The sequence below is a fragment of the Neolamprologus brichardi genome, chromosome 16 (assembly GCF_056152115.1).
Source record: "Neolamprologus brichardi isolate AB-2024 chromosome 16, ASM5615211v1, whole genome shotgun sequence".
Classification (NCBI taxonomy): domain Eukaryota; kingdom Metazoa; phylum Chordata; class Actinopteri; order Cichliformes; family Cichlidae; genus Neolamprologus; species Neolamprologus brichardi.
In genome coordinates, this window is record NC_142119.1 from 22,925,868 (window position 1) to 22,943,861 (window position 17,994).

The 17,994-nt window shown below is 39.1% G+C and overlaps 2 protein-coding genes across 4 annotated transcripts; both read right to left on the reverse strand.

Moving 5' to 3' along the window:
• Positions 1-4: 4 nt before the first annotated feature.
• rab9a (RAB9A, member RAS oncogene family) lies at positions 5-2,439 on the reverse strand. Its single transcript, XM_006788391.3, has 3 exons — positions 2,263-2,439; positions 1,803-1,923; positions 5-1,697 (listed from the first exon to the last, which is right to left on the reverse strand). The coding sequence occupies exon 3, from the start codon at positions 1,654-1,656 to the stop codon at positions 1,048-1,050; it is 609 nt and encodes a 202-aa protein (XP_006788454.1). The 5' UTR covers positions 1,657-1,697; positions 1,803-1,923; positions 2,263-2,439; the 3' UTR covers positions 5-1,047.
• An 805-nt stretch (positions 2,440-3,244) lies between these two features.
• Positions 3,245-12,526, reverse strand: egfl6 (EGF-like-domain, multiple 6). Of its 3 annotated transcripts, XM_035906762.2 has the most exons (14): positions 12,398-12,526; positions 12,115-12,292; positions 10,718-10,824; positions 10,281-10,373; positions 10,015-10,134; positions 9,792-9,911; positions 7,530-7,664; positions 7,326-7,448; positions 6,810-6,872; positions 6,085-6,333; positions 4,672-4,746; positions 4,318-4,413; positions 3,961-4,223; positions 3,245-3,771 (listed from the first exon to the last, which is right to left on the reverse strand). In XM_035906762.2, exons 2-14 carry the CDS (start codon positions 12,186-12,188, stop codon positions 3,670-3,672), a joined length of 1,620 nt encoding a protein of 539 aa, XP_035762655.1. In that variant the 5' UTR covers positions 12,189-12,292; positions 12,398-12,526; the 3' UTR covers positions 3,245-3,669. The 3 variants fall into 3 exon arrangements, with proteins under 3 accessions (XP_035762655.1, XP_006788455.1, XP_035762656.1); XM_006788392.3 differs by lacking the exon at positions 6,810-6,872 and having other exon boundaries at positions 3,248-3,771; positions 12,115-12,507; XM_035906763.2 differs by lacking the exons at positions 6,810-6,872; positions 7,326-7,448 and having other exon boundaries at positions 3,251-3,771; positions 12,115-12,507.
• Positions 12,527-17,994: the final 5,468 nt, after the last annotated feature.

Sequence of the window (17,994 nt, forward strand, 5' to 3'; positions counted from 1 at the left end):
GTCAGATATGTTCACAGGAAATATTAAACTGATTTATCAGCTAGATTCCAGTCTACAAAACATGCATAACAGGCAATTTTCAGGGGGTTTATTCATCACTTGGCATGCCAGTAGCACAACTTTGAAAGAAAAAAAAAATGACACTTAAACATATGGTTCACAGTTTTAAATAACTATGGGGAGACTTTCAACTTGAAAATATATTTTAAAAATAAGTGCATTCATTAGCTAAATAATCCCATCAATGAAAAAAATGTCACTACTCCATTATTTATTCTGCTTATAGTTAGATTCATGTTTTTTTTCCAATGATAAAAAGAGCTTACAAAATACAAAAGTTTCCAGAAACATAAATATTCCAAATGCCATGCATGTTAAATCTGTTTTAATATTTCAGGGAATTAATTCATCCATCATTGCTTTCAACACACAGCCATAATCTATCCACAATGCAGAATGTGCACAAACAAGACCTAAATGTGCATTAATAACAAGCTTCCATTTGTTAGTCATACAAAGAAGTTCCTTAGCTACCTCATAATTTTCAGAAATAAGTTTATTGGTAGATATGTTATTTCAATTCTGCAGTTATTTCATTACTATCATGTCACCATTCTGCATTACAATATTAGGGAGTGGAGTGTAGAGACCCTACAGTAATTGCACTCTCCAGGTTGCACATATCTAAACAAATATTAAAAAAAAAAAAAATGGAATCATTTAACCTTTTGAAAAATACTCTAATTTATAACTATAAGTTGTCTTGGGTCAACACAAAATGGTTTTTTTCCCGTAAGCCTGACTTAATGGCCTTTGGCAGTGTTGAGTCAAGTGCTTTTAATTGTATTTGTAATGACATTAGCATTAATTTAGTGTTTTTTCATTGTTTTTCTCCCCCAAACAAATCCAACACTTCGCATTATCAAACCATCAACAGTATAACAGTAGCGTAATTTGTTTAAATAAGATGTTACTACAGAACTGTACACCTACATCCTCAATTAATGGGCCTAATAGTGAATTCATGTTGGTGATAACTCCTGGGTGTTACGAACAGCAAGTGGCAGTGGAGCGAGGCTTTCTGTGAAGCTTGACTGTGTCTGTAGGGATGAGGTGGTCCGTTCTTTCATCCACTGCCAACACTCTACGCACTGCCTCCTCAAAGGCCACTGCTACATTGATGGCATCCTTGGCACTGGTCTCATAATAGGGGTAGTCACCATTCTCCTTGCACCACTGCTGCGCCTCCTCGGTAGACACCTGCCTCTCCGTCACATCCACTTTGTTGCCCAGTACTACGAACGGGAACTTCTCCGGCTCCTTGACATCCGCATAGTAGATGAACTCCTTCTTCCAGTTGCCCAAGTTCAGAAAACTCTGGTTATCATCAACACTGAAGGTGAGCAGGCAGCAATCAGAGCCACGATAGAAAGGAGTCCTCAGGCTGCGGAAGCGCTCCTGGCCAGCTGTGTCCCAGATCTGGAGGGTAACCTGGTGGCCATCTACCTCCAGGTCCTTGTTGAGGAACTCAACCCCAATGGTGTGGAAAAGGTGTGCATCAAACTTGTTGGTCACGTAGCGATTCATGATGGAACTCTTTCCTACACCACCGTCACCGAGCAGAATGACTTTCAACAAGGATGTCTTTGTTGTCATGGCTATTTACTCCCAAATCAACCACTTTTGAAATAGTTTACCTAGTAGAAAGAGTGCGTGATGGATACTGTTAGTATTTGTACACCATTACAAAAAAAAAAGTTGCAGCAAGAAGAAGTGTGGCATTGAAAACATATTGTTCTCACCCTAGGTTGATTTTGAGCTCATCCACTGGTCCGGATCATGTGCTGTTAAACCCCAGTCCCTGGTCACATGCTCATTTCCTTAATGTTGAAGAGTCGGGCCATTCAGGTAGCGTTCAGCTAGCTGTAATACAGAGATAAGAGCTCAGTTTTTCTGTTGGCCCGGGACAGCAGGTACACTGCAATAACGTATTATCTGCCACCAAACATGCGATAACGTTACATTAAGATGCAAACAAGGTATTAAAGTTTAGCTTGTAGTTACCTGGTACACAATACGAAACATATTTTAACGTGCTGTAACATAACAGAGTCACCAAGTTGGTACTACCGGCCAGTTAGCTAGTTAGCTGAGCTGGCTATCGTGAAGAAGGAAAACAAGATAACAGCTGGAGTTAGGTTAATGTAGGGTACCAGATCAGCTAGCCTGGTTTTCATGCAGATAAGAGTGTAAGTCACGTACCTCACAGTTAGATCCAGGCAGCTGTTGAATAAAAATAATAAGCCACCAGATAACTTAAATGATCTTAATACATCTGTTTGGCAGCTCCTTCCCTTGGCGTGTCTGGAGGTAACGTCAGGGCTCTCCGTTTCCTGGTAAACTCTGGCGCTAACGTAGCTAGCTGCTAACAAGCGGGTAACGTCGGGTCATGTGATCTGGTCAGGACGAAACAACCAACGAGCGCCGAGATACGCTCTCAGGCCACCACTACTTATACAACATGTACATTAATATTTTTGCACAGCGTACACATGACTCCGTTTTAATGTTCAAAATATCACAGACTTTAAAGTCATTCGTGTTTTGCTTTATTTGAGTGAGATTAGTAAGCCGTAACATCACTTTATTTTACCCTAGTTAACCGCAACATCTTTGCAGTAGTTAAGCTACACCAACAGAGGGCCACATGTAGCTGTCATCTGTTACCACGCAATACTTTTACCCAGTTTGTAGAAACCTGCTGTAGATAATGGGAGTTTGGAGCTCTCGTTTCTTTATATTTTACTAGGAAAATGTGCATTTTTAAGGACACTGCACCCCCTGCTGGGTTATGCCGGATTTTTGATAATAGTTCTTTGGGAATAACTTTGTTGGTGCTAAAATTATATTGTATGCTCGTTAATCGGTGTTAGCGTTGTCAGTTTCACAGATGTAACTAAATATATGGGAGTAGATGATGTGTTTTTGTAACTGATTAAAAATGGTTAGGTACAAGGTCTGGACTAAAAATTTGTTTAAAAAAAGTAGCCAAAGTCTGAAGCAAACTGTAAAGAAATTAGTTGCAGCTCAAAACCTTTTGAACATTTGGTACTGTAAAATAATCATCATTATGGAATCTGTACATGGAAAAAAATAAATGATAGGAAGTTAGAAAAAAACATTTAATGTAATAACATGGTATAATAATACAGCAAATCATACACAATTGTATGCACTGATAGTTTTTTTTAAATTGTTTAAACTAAACAGCCTTCAAAAACGTTGATCAATTAAAATTGCAGATATAATTAACCTAAGAATTCACATTACATATTGTGGACTATTAACTTTTTAACTATTAACTTCAGAAATGCACTGTTGCAAACATAACAATGGTTTAAGCACAATACTGTTGGACCAGACTAACAAAGTTAGCATTTTCACCTTTTCCTGAGATCTGAGTTATCTGTACCATAAAAGATGATTTTGAAAAAAAAAAAAAAAACTATAGCAGGGTGCTTCTATGTAGCAGCTTTGTGATGACATGAATTTCTCTGCACTTAGTTTATGTATTGTTCCCTGTAGACTGTGTGTCTGCACTGAGGGAATAATGGAAAAAAATCCACAAGAAACACACCATAACATGGATAAATGTCAAGGCATATGTTCTTAAAAGACTGGATCCCCTTGACACGTTCCTGATGTCAGCACAACAGTGTCCAGCCCAATCTCACCTCCAAGACCTTTTCCGCGCTGAACTTCAAAGATAACCTGAAACACAAACCGACATACAGTTGTACATTAAGGTTGTTGATCTGAGTAGTAAATTAGTAATGTGATGGCTGCCTTTTCAGAACATCAAAGGAATTTACTTTTTAGGCCAAGATCCCATAATAGCTAGCCACAAGTATTGAAGAAGATTTTAAATATAATGTTCTATAATATGTGTAAATGACTTACAGACTCTGGGGCCTTCTCCTTCCAGGCCACTGTGAGAAACTCAGTCTGCCAGCCCTGCTCTCTGCTCTGACTCTGCTCCCATACTGGGTAAACATTGTTGACCAGCAGTACCCTGAGCGTGCCCACATCAGGGCCAACCACACGGTAGTCAAAGGTAAGGCAGAAGCTGCCATACTGGGACCGGTCACCAAGAAGCAGTTTCAACCTGGCCACATCCTCTTGCTCCCCTACAAGCCCACTCAAAGCCATGTAGTACTCACCACCTGAAAAGGTTTGTAGCTGATGTAAGTTACAGTATCTGAATGCACAAAAATGAATATCTCTCCTTTGAAAAAGTAACATTCATCAGGTCATTACCATTGTCATGGTATGCTACACTCCAGTCCATGTCATCAGATTTGTCTTGGATCCATTCACACGCCCCTTTGTCAAAGTTGCAATCCATGAAATACTCTAGAAAGTAAATATTAGGAACACATTTTTAAATTAGCTGAGTAGCGCTTATACAACAATAACATGTCTTAATATATGCTCAATCATCCAGGTAAGGAAATCCCAGAAAATTAATTCTGTTCATCTGGACGATTTTGGTCTTGAGACTAAAGAAGTCACTTGAATTAGTGACAAAACTTTTCTCTCAATGAAAACGCAATGTGATGAACAGAATCAACTTTCTGGGAACAATGAAACATGAACACACTTTTTGATTACCTTCTTGAGCTGGCGCTATGTGGATCTCTTTGACTTCTGTGGCTGGTCCGAACACTGACTCAAAGTCCTCTGATACTGTGTTTAGAGATTAAATTAAAGAAAAAATGGAGTGAATTCATCTTAATATACACATTTAAGCTTTCAGCTATTAGGCATGCCTAAGTTAAACTGTTATTCATTGGTTCAAAAGTTTTCTAAATCCTAACTTCATTTAGATTATACCTTTCAACTTTAGCTGATCGCGTGATTTCCTGGTGGATTTTGTATTAGACTCGAACTAGACTAAGATAATGAGTGCAAAAACTGACACAAATCTGATACTACTCTTAAAAAATATGCAATGGAAAGAACTTAATGCATAAATAATACAGCAAAGAGGTTTTTCAAGATGACAGGTAGAAAGGGGTTTTTAACCAACAGGTAAAGACCTGCCCTGCTGTCACTCATACCATAAAATGGAGCTACAACTTTAGCATATATCCCCTCCAAGTAATTTAAAGCTCTAGCAGCAAATCACCCCCATGAAATGCAGCCACAGACAGTCTGATGAGTGACAGCTGGGATTATTGAAGCTGCTCAGTCAGAGTAGGCCTGTTTTAGAGAAGTCTAGAGTGCTGATGACAGACCTTCCTACAAGGAGTCAAGTCTGTTTGCACAACAGCTGTTTTGGGGAAAACATAATAAAAGGTTTAGGGGCTTTGTAAATTCCCATCCCGCCTCCCCCTCCACCTGAGGGATGGGGAAGCAGGCCCAGGATGAGTTGTATCCTTGGGCTCTCACATGCCAGCAGACTAACATTCCTCCCTGGAGGTGATGGATGTCTTGGGGCCTGTCTCCTCTTGCTTTCTGAGTTCTTACACAGCCTCTGATCTTTCCATAAAATTCAAGATTATCAGTGAAAGACAACCTCATTCATGGGGTTTTGAAGATTTTAAATGTAAGCTGGTAAGTCTTGATTTTACAGTACTTGGTTATTATTGGGAATTTACATTCACTCTGTTGTGACCAATAGTTTAATATAGCAGAGTAAGTAAGAATTCAAGGATTTTGAGAAAACAAAATTAGGTTGACATTTTATTTTATTTATGCCAGTATAATCATCATAGTGCCTTTGATCCTTTATAGATAAGTCAGTGAGACTGGGATAACTCTGGGCTTGAGGTTAACAGCAGATCTGAAGCAACACCCCCTTTTCTTCTTTGGTCAAGGCCTTAATCCAGAGCTGCCCTTTCAGACAGTTATTTCAGCTGAAAATCCATAATTACATTCAGATGTCATGTAAACATGAGAGGACAGTCTCTTTTGAATCACACTGAGTTTGTTTAGTCTGTTTATGGTTACTACTTACTTTGCAGACCACCCAGAATAGTGAAACTCATTTATCATAGCACTGCCAAACAATATGCCCCTTACTGAAAACGTCTCCTCTTGGATTGAGCTGGTTGTCTTCTTCTTCCACCTCTTCCTCTTCTTCCTCAGGAAATCCCTCCTCTTGTGTTCCTTTAGTCGTAGTGCCAACATAGACCTCCCCGTCATAGTCAAAAGGTTGTAGGGGGATGTTGGGAGGTGGCGTTGCGACTGGTTCGAGGATTACATTTTTGATGTCCTCGTCGGTCAGTTTACCTCCCAGAATCCTAGGCTTCGCCTGGGAGTCTGGGATGGCTGCAGGCAGGAAGAGGAATCAGAATAGACATATGGCTCTGCAATCATGACTGACAAACATAGTATTTGACTTCAGGTGCCTTTCTTGTTTGTCATGTATTTTGCAGATGCAGTTCTTATTTAATATTTCCCTGCGGTGACTTACCAGGCCATTGATAAAATGCTTTCCACAGGAGCAGAGCTATAACAAATTAACATGCTAAGACAACAGATTCTCCTACTGCATGCAGATAAGATATAAGCGGGCACAGCTTAAATTAGTTTCTTAAATGCTCAAGCAATTTACTGTATAAGGTCATGCTGAGGATTTGAGGTCTCAGACTGCAGGTGCTATGGACATACATTTTCAGCCATGAGCAGGGGAGAGAGGTGGGGGAGGTGCTCTTATATATAGACAAGAGGAAGAGATGAGTGAATGGGTTGCAGGGCAGGGAGTGAATAGCAGAAACAGAGTCTTGGATTCTATACAATCTCACCATTCAGGGAATCATCTGCACTGCCTTTTTCTCCATCCCACGAACTCTGATAAAACGGCTTAACTACAGAAAATAAAGGCATTTTCATTTACGCAGAAAGCCCTGACCTCTTTTTTTGTTATTTGGCTGCATGAGATTTCACCTGTTATTATCTGGGTCTGGTTCAAAGAGTACAGCACTATCTTTATTTCTCCTTTTTCAGTTGGCTGGCTACAATGCAGTGTCGTATTTACACAGGTGTGTTTTCAATCTGTGTTCTCTGGTGTTAACATCTGTGAAGAGGAGGGGAGTCTGAAGGCAGGAAACTAGCCTTGCCAGGACTGCTGTTTGCAGATGTTTAAAGAGTCCAAATGAAATATGTGGCTGTAAAACTTCTCCTGACCTACCTGACTGATTACCCTCGTCTGTTTTTTAAATCAAGCGTGAATGCCTTAATTTGACAAATCTCAGTAGAAATGAAAGGCTTTGCTAAAATTATTTTATTTGTAATTCTCTGCAGCGAATCTCGGATCTCACCAGAGCATTCAAAGCCATTGCCTCTGAAGCCAGACTTGCACCTGCACCTGTAGGATCCTTGAGTGTTCACACAGACAGCGTGGTGGCTGCACTTGTGGGTGCCGGCTGCACACTCATCAAGGTCTGGAATTGGAAGAAGCCTATTTGTACCTTTAGGACTCAAAGTGAGGAGATGACTCCCCTTAATAATCATGTATACCTTACCTACACAGTCATATTTGCCGTTGACATATTTCAGGTCGTAGCCTTCCTGACACTTGCAGTAGTAGCTGCCAAAGGTGTTCACACATTGTCTGTTGTATGGGCAGAGGTTCTTCCCAGTTACACACTCATCAATATCTAAAGGGAAACAAAGCAGGAGAGAAAATAAAGAGCCCATGTTTTTTATAATTATCAAGAGTTCTGTAGTCTTGTGAAAAAACTAAGTACACCCTCACCAATTCCATAAAAATCAAGAGGATAACATCAAGAGGGTAACTAGCAGCCAAGTGCTTCTAATCAAATGCACTTAATTAATAGTTCATCACTAAATCTGACCACTGATATAAAAGCAGATGGTTTAGCAGTTTGCTGGTCTGGACCATTCAGGTGTGTGTTAACAGAATGCCAGTTTTCTTAAGAGTGGATGTTCAAGCAAATTTACCCCAAGATCAGATGGTGCAATGGTAGGAGAAACTGCAAAACACCCAAGAGCTACAGGTCTCACTGAGCATGTTAAATGTTAAAGTTCATAACATAAAAATTAGAAAAAGACTGTATAGATATGGCTTGTTTGTGATGGCTGCCAAGAAAAAACACCTTCTTTCTAAAAAGAACATGGCAGCACAGTTTAGGTTTAAAACAAACCACAAGACATCTGGAATAATCTTATTTGGACAGATCAGACAAAAGTGAACATATTTGGTTATAATGCATAGTGCTATTTTTGGTGAAACCTAACCATAGCATACAAGCTCAAAGACTCCATACCAACTGCTAAGCACAATGGTGGAGGGGTGATGATTTGGGATTTTCTGCAATCATTTGTCCTGGGCAAAAGGCAGTCATTGAGTTGACCATGAACTCCACTGTATACCAAAGTATTCTAGAGTCAAAGGTGAGGGCATCTGCCGACAGCTAAAGGGTTAGCTAAAACTGTGTCGTTCAACGGGACAGTGATCCTTAGGACAGCAGCAAATCTACAACAAAACGGCTGAAACAGATAAGAATCAAGGTGCTGCAATGGCCTATTTAAAGTCAATCTACATGAAATTTTGAGTGATCTTAAGAGATCAGTGCAAAAACAGAAGCAACATTGCAAAGAAAAGTAGCAAATTTCTCCACAATGATGTGAGAGATTGCTAAAATCATATGAAAAAAGCCACTTAATAATGGGGCATACTTAGTTTTTAAAAGACTGCATAGAGTCCCTCAAAAACCTTTTCACATGCAGTCATATCCAGTACCTTCTGGTCAATAACACTTCCTCTTTGCTATTTGCTTTGCCAGGGGTGTGTTACCAGTTATTTCTATAGATTTAGTTACTGTTTTTGGGGCTTTATCATTTTGATAATCATAAATAGGAACTCTCAAAGCCTTGTAGCATTGCTGAATTGTGTTTGATTAGCAGTCTGTGGTGAATAAGCATATAATTATTAACAGCTCAACATAACAGGACATATGCACAAGAAGGTTTTTATTTTAAATTGTAATAGTAATTAATGTAAAACCTCATTCCCCAAAATCCAGGCGAGTGTGCAAAATTTAACTAAAAGCAAAATGTTTTACATTTGATTTTTTTATACCCTATGTTTAATCAAATATTGGGCATAGACGTACAGTCAAAACATTCTGCAAATGATTTGCAATTCTATTCTGCTTTTGCTTACATTTGACAAATGATTGTCTTTTGCTGCTATGGCTTAAAATGTTTCTACTATATTTGTGGTTAGCAACTGAAAGTGTGGACCTAAAGCCAGTTGGGGTCTATAAAGTATATGGAATGTCACATTGAATACAATCAGGATAAATGTGTCTCATCAGAATTCATTTTTTGTACAGTACATGTGGTAAAATTAGAATTTGGCTGCTTTTTGGACGAAAAGTATGTTTTTGTTGTAAATCCGTTTCTGAATGTGTTGCATTCTTGGCAGTCGTGAAATTTAATGCCGCTGAACTTGTATATGACCTCCCCTGTGTGATCATGACAGACTGGTGCAGCCACAGCTCAAGCAGTTTTGTTGGAAGATATATAACTAAATTGCATTCAGTTGATTTACAAGCAAAACATGCCAAAACCATGTAATATAATCCTCAAACAATGTGTCCAGTATGCAGTTACCTTCAATCTGTGTGACATAGAAAGAGTCTCTGTGTTTCTTATTTTATATAAAGGCTGTTGCTGTTGCCCCATATAACACATTGTTTGCATAAGACTAACTTCTTAAAACATTCATTTTTCTGCACGTATGATCTGTTACCGCTCACCTACACAAGTTCTTCCATCCTGCCCCAGTTGCAGCCCTGCAGATGGGCAGAGACATTGAATCTCTCCTTGTACTTCCTCACAGCCATACTGACAGTGAGCAAGTGCACAGGTCCTGGAATCTACATGTCCAAACACAAATAACACAAATTATCAGATATGCATCCTGATATGCAGCTGTTCTCTGCATTTCCACTCAGTGTATGTATCCACATTGGGACTCACTGGCACAGGATCCGTCGGCCATTAAGGTGTATCCGTTGAGACAGTAGCATTTGTAACTCCCATAGGTGTTCATGCAGCGATGCTCACATGGACGAGGTTTCAGGCCGCACTCATTCAGGTCTAAGAATAAGAAAGATCTTTACTTTTTGTAAAGCAATCAATCGAGCAGATAAACATTTTCTTTCTGGAAAAGTGAATCCTTCCATAAATTAATCTGTGGATCCGGTTTGCTTTCCAGACATTATTTAATGACCTCAAATACCCACCTTGATTACATGTCTTTCCGGAGTATCCTGGAAAACACTTGCATTTGTTGGGGCCAACGCACTCTCCGTGCTTGCACCCGTGCTCACACTGGGCTGGTAAAACATTTAAGATGAAGAAAATACCAACAGAAATATCAGTGGTGGAAAATGATGGATTGCAGTCAAAACCACAAATTTCTATTATACAGGCAAGGTTTTTACATCTAGAATGTAATTTCCTCCACATTTTTGGGGGTTAGAAAAATATCCCTCATGAAAAGACTAACAATAGTCAGAATACAGTTTTTTGGCAGTAAAGCTCGTTCTCTCTAAATTTTTGTTTATTGAGAAAGCTTTTCGTGTTAGTTGAAATGTCTCAGCCTGCTTGCTTTTTAAGTGCCTTAATGATTTTTATCTTACTGATTATAAATTGGCCTTTGAATGCATACTGTTCTTACCCTCACACTGCCCTTTACTGTTTTTCTTCCAGCCATAGCAACACTCCAGTCTCCTACCATAGCGACACACACCTGGTTGGTTTCCAGTAAGGACTTGCCTGTAGTGCCTTTGCAGAGGAAAAGGAGGAGTCAAAGGTAAGATATATATATATATATATATATATATATATATAATTTACAACCCACCCTGGTGAGTGCACACAACAGCCAAAGCAAATTAAGCCTTTAAACAAAATCTCATGTCAGAAAGAAAAGAAATAAAATGAAAAATAAAACCCCCACTGATTATAAATTTAGGTTATTATAGAATCATGTTTAATTAGGCCCACACACACTAACTGAGATGTCTCAATTGCAGGCATTCTGGCATCCACTTTTAATTATGGTCCAAACAACAAGCAACCTAAATAAAGTGTCTCCTCACAAGGCTTGCTTAGCACTAGAAGCTGGGCTCCCCATGGTGCAACAGCCAGCTGACAGGATGTAGGCTACAGATGTAGAAAAACATACTAATCAGACACTGGCACCCCCACACTATATCTCCTACTTTTAAAAATCGGCTTTGATCTTTGTCTTGTTTCTGGAGGCTGATGCATATCAACTGGAAGGTTATTCTGACTTGTGGTTAAAGAGTCAGCGGTGTGCTCAAAATAACCTGCGGTACATATAGATTACATTGCATGTGTACATTTTAACTTGTAAATTCGATTAACATTTATACCATAACTTAGTTGAGCAAGTGATTCCAAAAATAGCACAATCTTGCATTCAAATCTGACTGCACCTTTCAGCATCGTTAGCTTTGCTTTTAGGCTGACAGCCAAATACTTAAATCCCAGGCAGGACAAGAGGAATCCGTGTCTTTATAGAAATCAACCAGAATAGATCACAGGACACAGTCTCCTAAGAGAGACAGGTGCTCTTCAGTTATTAACAGTTGCCGTGCCATATTTAGAAGTTGCACTCTCTTAGTCTTCTGTTAGCAGGGGCAATGTTGTGTGTACATATTTTCAAAATAACAGTTCCCCCTGTTAAAGGTTTATGCATATTCTACACTGCAAAATAGAGGGCTTTGTGTTATTCCTTAAGCCCCACTTAAAATAACAGTGTATGGAGAAACTAATATTCCAGGTGTTTGAGATTCCACCTTTTTAAAGAGGAAGCGGGTTGAATTGTATATTATCTGATACTATAATTAACATTGCTGTGTTATTTCTGGCATTCAGCCTTCCTGAAATGTGATTGGAATTCTTTGGTACGTAAACATCTGTCTGACATCATACTTTAACTTATTTTTGAGTCTTGACTTAGCAACGTTTTTACCTGCAGCAGATTTTTCAGAGTAGAAGCACACCATACAACATCACACGGCCTGTTGCTCGACTTGATTGACTTACCTATAGGCGTCTGTGCTACCAGCAGAGATGTGGAGCAGGAGAAAAAGAGCACCGACCAAAGTAAGTGGCTGCATGTCTGTCACAGTGAGCAGCCGTAATGCCTTGTTTCCCACGGAGCTGACTTTGGTTGCTCTGCGTTCTGACTATTCCTCCCAGGGGATTACGCTCATTAAATTGCCTAGACAGAAACAAGTCTCAGTTTTTCACAAGACACACTGGATTTCATGTATTTCCAGAGCGCAAAGTCAAAATCTCCTCTAGGGAAAAAATATCTCTGTCATACTCTTTTCAATGCTGTTGCTACACTCTGTGCCCCATGATTTGCTTCTCTTTCTTCTACACTGAAATTCCAGAGGTTGGCTGTCACTGTGAAATGACACTGGACTGAGACGGATGAGGTGGTGACTTCTGGAGGTAGGAGTGGGTTTGTAAGGGGGGTGGGGAAAATGTTAAGGGGTAATCCTTTCTTTACTCAAACCCTGCAGAAGCTCAAATGAAAAAAAAGAAAAAAAGAAAATCAAATGAACTTTATTTTTCTTTTCCTTGATGAATTTTACATGCATTAGCTGCTTTTTATGATTCTGTTTTATTTAATAATCAGCTGTATCAAATAACTGTCAAACTCAGACATGCACAGGCTTGTCCTTAGCAGCTCCGTACCCTTTGGTGTCTTGCTCTCAGGTAGCACATAAAGCTTTGCTCTCTCACACACGTTTATTTCAAGTTCAGCCATAAAAGTGTTTAATGAGTTTGCACACTCTCAGGGTACGCTCTAACATCTGGTCCTGCTCGTCTGCTTGCTTGGAAATGATAAGGTCTTGTTCCTTTTGGAGCTTCAGGCTGTAGTTTACATTTGTTGTTGAAATTCATTTGAGGGGGTTTGTTTTTCTTGTAAATCCAAAATCTGTTTTATTTACACTTTAGATTTTTGCTCAGAGTCACATCGGGGAAAGAGGTTTAACATGATTTGAAAATTGCAATGGAAATAGCTTTCAGATGAGAAGGAAGTGTGCAGTTAAATACTGTGGTCGAACAATAGAAGCCTGTGATTATTTTTCCAGACATTTGGTACTCATGTCAGGAGGGAGAAACGTTTCAGCTTGCTAAATAGATGTTATAGCTCGTTTAGCTTGCATAGAGAGAAGGGTAAAATAAATTCAGTCTGGACTCTCCAGTTGTTGCATAGATTTATTATGAAAATAATAAACATTCGTGGTAAGCGTGGCTGTGTAACATAGACATATCTATGTAAACAACAATCCATTACAGAGTAGAGGATACGCAAGATTAACAAGAGGCCAAGTAGCAATGCTGGAGAGGAACCAGTACAGTTTTTCATACATATTCTTCATCATTCCTCATCATTTGTCATTCTTCTTCTTCATCAGTCTTCTTCTTTATTGCTGTATAGGAAAAAAAGGCTTGAAATTTGGCACACTGATGGCGTCCCCTGATTGTGATCAATTCCACAAAGTTCAGTCCAAGTATGATGAATAAGCTTGATGGATGATCAGTTACAATCTGTAACTGACCGCTTAGAGTAGAAGACCTGGCAGTTTGCTCCAATGGGTACAGTAGTTAATGATTAGACCTTGTCCAATAACACACACACTCTCACACACACTGCCTTTCATTTCTAGTGTGAAATGTGACTCTAAATGTGACTCACATGTCAGGCATGTAGGTCATGCGTGCTATACAGGACATTAGTGCTATTTCTTTGGTGCTGTTCTGTTGACTCTGTGTTTAATTTGATAAAGCCGGCATTTCCGTGACAACAGCGCCCTCACCTGTCTTGGCGAAAACTCTGAGGTTTAGCCCAAGACACCAAATTAATCTAGTGGAAGTTTAGGGGCTGAAATTTTAAACACTTCTCTGAAAAGCTGGATGTGAATATATTTATCATGAAAAACACAGGGGAGAGAGAAAAAACAAAAACACATAAAATGCTTCATTTGTGTTTGGTAAATAAAACACACCACGCTGCTACATAATAACAGCGCATTTATGCTATTGAAATTATACTAAACTACTATAAGGCCTGCAAACACTGGCTAATTTTTTTTTTTCCTTTTTTTAAAAAAAAAATTACAAGTATAGACAATATTATTTATAGGATATAAAATTGAAACCTTTCTTCAGGTAAACAGTTTTTACCAGAAGGTGGAGCCAGTTACTAATATAAAGAAGCAGGAACTGAAAAAAGATGACAAGTTCCTATGTCCACTGTTGTAATCAGAAATTCAAAATGCATTATCTGTGTTCCTTTGTTTTTTAACCATTACCTAAAGTCTCTGTTTATATATGATTTGGAATGAAGTAAGATGCATTATACAAAGTTAAGGCAGTTTAAAAAAAAGGGACAGTTATCGGTTGATCAGGAGTTTCATCTTTCCCTCTTACTAATAACAGGACCATCTCTGCAGCATATCATTAATTTGATCATTTCAAACGCATGTGTTAGATCATGCACAGAAAATAAAGACCTGAATTATTTTTACATATTGTCATTGTTTATGTGTTTGTCTCTTAGTGTTTTAAAAGTGGTTCTGTAATCTTGCTTCATGCAATGCAGAACCTTGTTTCAGCATCGGTGATTTTCAGGAAGTGCACCTCCCCACTTCCTAAAAACCTCTCAGGCCAGCACTCCCCTCTCATTAGAAGTTTTTAGTGCTGTTAGTACAGGGCATAACAAACCCCTGTTTGACCCTCTGCCTGTAAGATACATGCCACTTTTAGAGAAAATCAGCTGCTTCTATGTGGGCACGCACATTTCATCCAGTGAGTCCCTCACTGTGGGCTATGGTGCAATAAGCACGGCCTTTACTATAAAAGGAGAGACAAGGCTGTTGAAGAGTTATTTTGAAAGTGATGTGTGTACACAACCACATCCTGCCTTGAGTGGAAGATGCCATGAGCAATGAATGCACTGCAGACAATACTAACTGCTGTAGAAATGGGCCGCTGCCACAGCGCTAATGTAGTCTAGCGTTTGAGGTAATACATCTTTGAGCACTGTTGTCCAGATTTGGCCAGAGTCTATATATGAGTCATGTTTAAAAAAGCTTCCTTTTAAAACAGCTTAATTAGCTGCTTACTTTATAGTGTGGTCTCTCTAAAACTCATCAAATCTGATAACTTGTGAAGTTCTGCCACGGTTCAGGAAGGGAACTGTTACTTCCCCCTGCAGTAAACGAAGCGATCTTGAGAAATCATTTTGACAGGCTGTGTAGAGTTCTGATTAGAGAACCTATTATTCGCAGGGCTAGTGTGCTAAATTTGAAAGTTAATACTGAGCTTGTGCATAAAGTATCACCTTGCATGAGTAGAAACCTAATACAACAAATCTAGGAGGTATTGCTGATGGTCACATTCCAACTAGTAGCTTAAGAAACTCAAACATTTAGTCAAAGAAACTTCCACCTCTGATATTTTGTTGCTGCAGCTGTAATTTAATGGCACTGTTTGTTTTGTGACCTGACAGAAATCTCCTTTTACTTCCAGACAGAAGATCTTAGGTGCAGGTGCTCCCCCTAAAATGATGGCTGCATATAGAATAAACAATGAACTGATGTTAAGTGAGGTTGAACCCAGTACAACTAGACAGATAGACCCTGGGGAATTCAAGCTGTCTGGGAGACACTTTCACTCATGCACCTCAATTTGATTAGCAGGATGAGGTAAATGCAAGTATTGACCTCAGCTGGACACCTCCTGTTCTCCTTTTAGCGATAATGCAGGAGCAGACGCAGCTGTGCCATGCTCTCAGGCTGGCTCGATGGGTAGCACCAGATGTCTCAAGAGGGTCAGTGTGTGCGACTTACCATAATTTATTAATGGGCTTGCCTGTTCAGAACATTACAGTGGAATAGTAAGTCTGCCACAGTCTTTTGCAGACCTGATGGAGGTGCTTTGCATATTGCCAGACATGTAGGAAATTCATTTCTCAGTGTTTCTCACTCCTTGGCAGATGCTGACTCCACATACAACATTAGAATGAAAACTGTATGTACCTGTACTGTGCCTGCAGAAGCTGCATTATGTTCTTTTGAGTCGTTCTTCAAAATCTGTGGTTACTTAATGGGGAACTTTCCTCTTGCACTTTCTGCCATGTAACTATATTTTAACACATATCTGTTTTAAACTGCCTTTTCTAACCCTTTAAATGATAATTCAATACTTTAAAATAACTCATGCATTTGCTGTGTTTATTTATTTATTTTTGTGATACCCCTGACAACGGATTTTTCTAAGCAAAAATCCCCAAACATTACTCCATTGACAAAACTAGGTCATACTTGCTATGTTTTCTCTTTGTAATATGAGACATATGGAGTCAAAGGCACATGTTAATATGATAGTTACCTCTTGTCAAGATAATACGGATTTGTACTGTATCCATTTTTTGCATTATTCTTTGAAGCTAGTAGGAAGTTAATGTACTGTTAAATCATTTGACCCTAAAGGTCAGAGTTTAAAGTTCTCCTTTATTCCTTTTAACTGTGGAGGTTTGTGCTGGATATAATTACACAACTATGTACCCTAAGAAGACAACAGCCTCACCTTGGTGTAGTGATTATGTAAACTGCATGCCTAACATGATAGGACATGCTGCAGTATCACTTTTACCTCCTGCTATGTCTTTGTACAAAGGCTGTAATGTTCCTGCACTATGGTAGGGCCACTGATAATACCTTAAAAATGGCTGTGCTGTTATTACAGACTTTTGTTGCTATCAGCAAAAGTCTATGAAAATGAAAACAACCAGATTTCATTTCCTGTTTCTGGTTAGAATGAGCTCTAAAGCTGTTGCTGTAGGTATGCAGAAAAGACAGGGATAATAAAAATCCAGTCATGGATCTTTTCTTTTTTTTAAGCACACTTATAATTATAGTTTTGGGGGCTTGTACATAATATAATTGTTACGCACATTCATTTGATGCAGACTTCATTCATTCCCCCCCCCCCCCCCCCTTTTTTTTTTTTAGCCATTTAAGCATTTAAGTGGTAAATGTTTTAATAGTGCTTGATATATGTGCAGAAAGAGGTGAGGCTTGTATGTTACTCTATGTAAATGCAGATTCCTCTGCAGGGGTGCACAGCGTGATGTGGAAACAGCCCACTAGAAACAGAGAAAAAAGGAAGAGAGACATTGTCATAAATAGCAGAGGTCGGAAATTACAGCGCAAAAACTTAAACCCTGCTTTGTCTTGACAGCTTCCTCAGACCCACTTTGAGCTGTACACTCAAAAACACACACACACACACAAACAAACACACAACCAGAGCTTATCCATATTAATTAAGGGGAGATTAAACTAGACCAAATCTGAATGCCATGGCCTCAGATGTCTTGTTTCTCAACAAGCTGTTATAACTTCTACATAGCTGCGGAATACATTAAACTTCCTGAGAGTTTGTGTGTGTATATGACATGGTCACAAATGTTAAAACAGCTGTAAGGCTTTTTGAAAAATCAATATATTGATCCAGGCATTTAGACACTTTACTGTGCATCAGCTATAGGAACACTATGCACATTCCTCAGAGATGCTGTCTGAATTTCCAAAAATTTGTGCTTTTGCTAAGGAGTTATCAACTTGACTTCCTGGTATGATCCACTGACCTGGACATAATAGTTTTATGACTGTCTGACATTTGGGGCAGTTTGTGACATGGTAGAGAGTATAAAATAGAAGTGCACACAGTAAACATCCTGATGGCATCACTTTAAATGGCTTTAGGTCACTACACATGCGTCTGTCTTAAACCTCGTGTGAACGGAGAACAGAAGTGTTCACAGCCCATGTCGAAGTTGCAAACAAGCACATTTTTAAAAATTATAATACTTTATAGCTACTGACCTGTTTTACAAACAAT